A 3,785-nucleotide genomic window follows, 5' to 3' on the forward strand; every position below is an offset into this window, starting at 1 on the left:
ATTAAAGAATGACAAAATATTAATCACAATGTGGCTCAATCACAAATTTTGCTTTATGTTTGAAAAAGAAATGTAATAGTTGCTTTTGTCCATTTTGACCTCAAGTTAAGTTTTTAAGGATGCTGAGTGAGCTGCTTATTCAAGATGACCCCCAGAATGACCACCAGATATAACTGTTCTTATATATTGAACATACATGTTGTCTTTTTATTTATATTAATTGAATTCTTTAGTTGTACCCTATATATTGATATAAGGATATAGGAGAACATTATTTTGAAACCGATTGATCAAGTGATTCTTTTTTATGAAATTTCATGCCAACTAAAATAGCTCTTTTCTACATATAATAGTTGATTTGACATGGATCAGTTTAGAGAACTTTGCATTTTAAGGGCTAAGTATTGGGAGAGAACATGTACAAAAGTACCCTTTTTCAGAATTTTTAAATAAAATAAACTCTTGTTCCCCTTGCAATTTTTTAATCTTTAAAGCGCACTATTTTGTGGTAATAACCTAGAAAAAAAGGTCGTGGCATTATCCATACATGTATCCCATTAAATTTCATAAATGGCAGTATTATTCATTGAAATTGATTAAATGTCCAACAGAACATGCTCATGTGAGGCATAACTAATCAGTCCACACATGCAGTTATTACCGTACCGGTAATATTTTGTCTATAAGTTTATGTCCGACCCAATAAAAAATTTTCCGCTAATCCCTCAGCACATCCACATTAGGGAACGTTCATAAATTCCGGGGGGGGGAGCTGGACCCCTCTTTCTGTATGTTAACATTTTAGAACCCCCTCTTTATGGACTCAACACTTTTTGACCCCATGTTTTATACACCAAAACTTTTTGTACCCCCACATTTAAAAATCTGAAAAATACAGGCCATCAGTGTCATGTCGATATGCCTAAATTGTCTGTAAATTCATGACATCATAGAATTTTAGGAAGGTTTTTTTTTAATTTCAAACTCTAATGGTGACCCGCAGGTCAAATTGCTAGAATTGTACATTAAACACACCTAAACAGACACAATGCAATTTGCAGGCAGCAGCTTAATCAGCGCCAATATTGCAACATTGAAACAAACAAGTATACAAACATCCAATCCAACCCAAACACATCCCCCAGTAGGCAATGAGGATAAAGTGTTTTGTACAAGGACACAACAAGTTGGCACGAGCGGGGCTCGAACTCACAACCTATGTATTATGAGTCGGGCGCCTTATCCACTCGGCCACACGTGCTCCCAAATATTATTGCTTTCAGACTAGGTCTCACAAGTTATTGCACGGATGTATTTATTATTTCAAATTGACATGATACAGCCATCCCATCTGACATCTCTGAAAAGAAATTTAGAGTTCCTTTTTATGTTCGTGACTATACACATCCACATGACACATTTAGAATTTCCATAAAGCAGTTTTAGCTTGCATTTACAAGCCTAAACAATAAGAAGAGGAAGACATGGATTGTAATTTATCATACAAAATATAATTATTATTTGCAAAGGATAAAATGAGAAATCTACATCCTGTTTCTTTTATCACTACACCAAGTCCTTCCAATGATTGAAATGTATGGCACACAGACACCGAAAGGTCTGACAACAAGATTACATTAAGGCATTCCATTTAAGACAAAAACTACAGATCATTTCATCATGTACCTGGAACGGTGTCGCAATTGATATTTTGGTCAAAATTTAATTCTCTATTGATACTGAAAATAGAAATACAAACACAATTTCAGCTATCATTCAAATCAAAGAACTTCATTTTTGTGAAATAATATACGCCTCACTGTATCAAACACCATTCGAACCTAATACCTATAGATTAAAATCTTCCGCTCTTCTCCAGTGCGTTTCTGTGGCTCAATTGGCAGAGCGTTGTGCTATACTAATACGAAGGTCGCCAGTTCGAATCCCGCCAGATGCATTGTTTTTTCATCGTTTATGTGCGCTGGCTGCTCTGGGTAAAGATTAAAATCTGTTCATCCTATCAACCCAAAGAACTAAGTATAAAATTTTCGATCGTTTTATCTTTTCAGTTTTGGTTTTGGTTTCAGTTTTCGGGTTCGGATCTCATTGTTATTTTAAGTGTTAGCATGGCACGTGTGAACAATCCTTTTATTCTAGTCTTTTGTTGCCTACTAGAAAGTTGAACGAAGATAATTTCTGTTTTTGGTTTGTGGAGTTATGTTAATGTCTGACATGAAAACGTGAGATGAGAGGGTTGGTGCTAATCTAGACAAAAGAACTGTCTACATTTACGGTCGTAAATTTACGATAAGTTATGACGGCTTTAATTGACTTGCGTTTGGTGTAGGCGGGAGTGACTCGCGAAAATAGCCTAGCATTGAAATATATACCAACCATGTTGCCAAGTTATAAGCAAAAGTCTTTCATAAAAGAATAGCATTGGAGCGAAGATTTATTAATTTATTCTGTTCATTCGTAACAATGGCAATTGCTAATCTGATAATTGGTTGGGCCTATATGTGAGAGTTTATTTTAAATGTTAATTTTTGCGGAGCTGATTTTTTTTGTCAGGCATTGATCAAAATGATAAATTTCACAAAGGGGGGGGAACAACAACAACAACAACAACAACGCACTTATATAGCGCCCAACACCAAAAGGCCTCTGGGCGCTTTACAAAAGATAAAACTTAAAATTACAACCTTAAAAGTACATCTTAAAAACTACCAATTAAAAACCAGAAAATTATACCCAAAAGCAGCAAAAATATTTACAACGGATTGTCAAACAAATAAGTCTTTAAAAGTCTCTTGAAGATGGTGAGACTGCCCGCTTTCTGGATGCGTGCAGGCAGCTTGTTCCACAAAGTTGGCCCGGCGACGGAGAATGTCCTTTCACCATAGTAGGCCGTCGAAGCCTCGCGACTGGGCGGCATATTAAGAAGAAGTTTTGAGTTAGACCGAAGAGTGCGTTGGGGAACATGAACTTTGATGATATCAGAGATGTAAGATGGTGCCATACCATGAAGAGACTTATATGTGAGGAGAAGAAGTTTGAAGACGATACGATCCTTGATTGGAAGCCAGTGAAGCTCACGGCGAAGAGAGGTGATGTTGCAGTCTTTCTTGGCACAGGTAACAAGGCGGATAGCACAGTTTTGAACACGTTGAAGTTTTGCGAGAGCTGTAGCAGGAAGTCCATAGAGAAGGCTGTTGTTGGCATCCAGACGCGAGGTCACAAAGGCATGAACAAGGCGTTCGGCTGTTGATCTGTCAATATACTTCCGAATCAGGCCAATCTTGTGGATGGCATGGCAAGCAGAGCGGCATACATTTTTAACGTGAGTTGTAAGAGTCATGTGATTGTCCATTGCGACACCAAGATTTCTGGCTTCCTTGACGATGCTAACTTCTAACTGCCCTATGGTAAGAGATGAAATCGATGGCGTATCTTTCAAAAAGCGCGACGACATATGAACAATTTCTGTTTTGGTGTCGTTCAACAGAAGATTATTGCACGTTGTCCAGGAAATATCGACACATAAACATGATAAATAATTATACAGCTTGGCAGTGACAGATTTTTTTCACTGGAATAGAAACAGGACGCTAGCTTCAAAAATTGAGTTCAAGTTATGAAACGTAACTTATCAATATTTTGAATCACCTGGGGACCATGAGTGGAAGGATTGGATCATATTGCAACTTTATCTATTTAGTTTTGAACTACAGTCGATATGTCTGCAACATGAACTGTTTGGGGCTGAAAATGTGGCTCTCGTATTT

At 37.2% G+C, this 3,785-nt stretch overlaps 1 protein-coding gene across 1 annotated transcript; it reads right to left on the bottom strand.

Annotated features, from left to right (window-relative positions):
* Nucleotides 1–2,770: 2,770 nt before the first annotated feature.
* LOC140147475 (uncharacterized) lies at nucleotides 2,771–3,472 on the bottom strand. The gene has a single exon (XM_072169250.1). It carries the CDS (start codon nucleotides 3,470–3,472, stop codon nucleotides 2,771–2,773), a length of 702 nt encoding a protein of 233 aa, XP_072025351.1.
* Nucleotides 3,473–3,785: the final 313 nt, after the last annotated feature.

This window comes from Amphiura filiformis, chromosome 3, assembly GCF_039555335.1.
Source record: "Amphiura filiformis chromosome 3, Afil_fr2py, whole genome shotgun sequence".
Classification (NCBI taxonomy): domain Eukaryota; kingdom Metazoa; phylum Echinodermata; class Ophiuroidea; order Amphilepidida; family Amphiuridae; genus Amphiura; species Amphiura filiformis.

Coding starts and splice junctions, on each gene's coding strand:
- LOC140147475 (XM_072169250.1), bottom strand. CDS start 3,472: ATGTCGTCGCGCTTTTTGAAAGATACGCCATCGATTTCATCTCTTACC.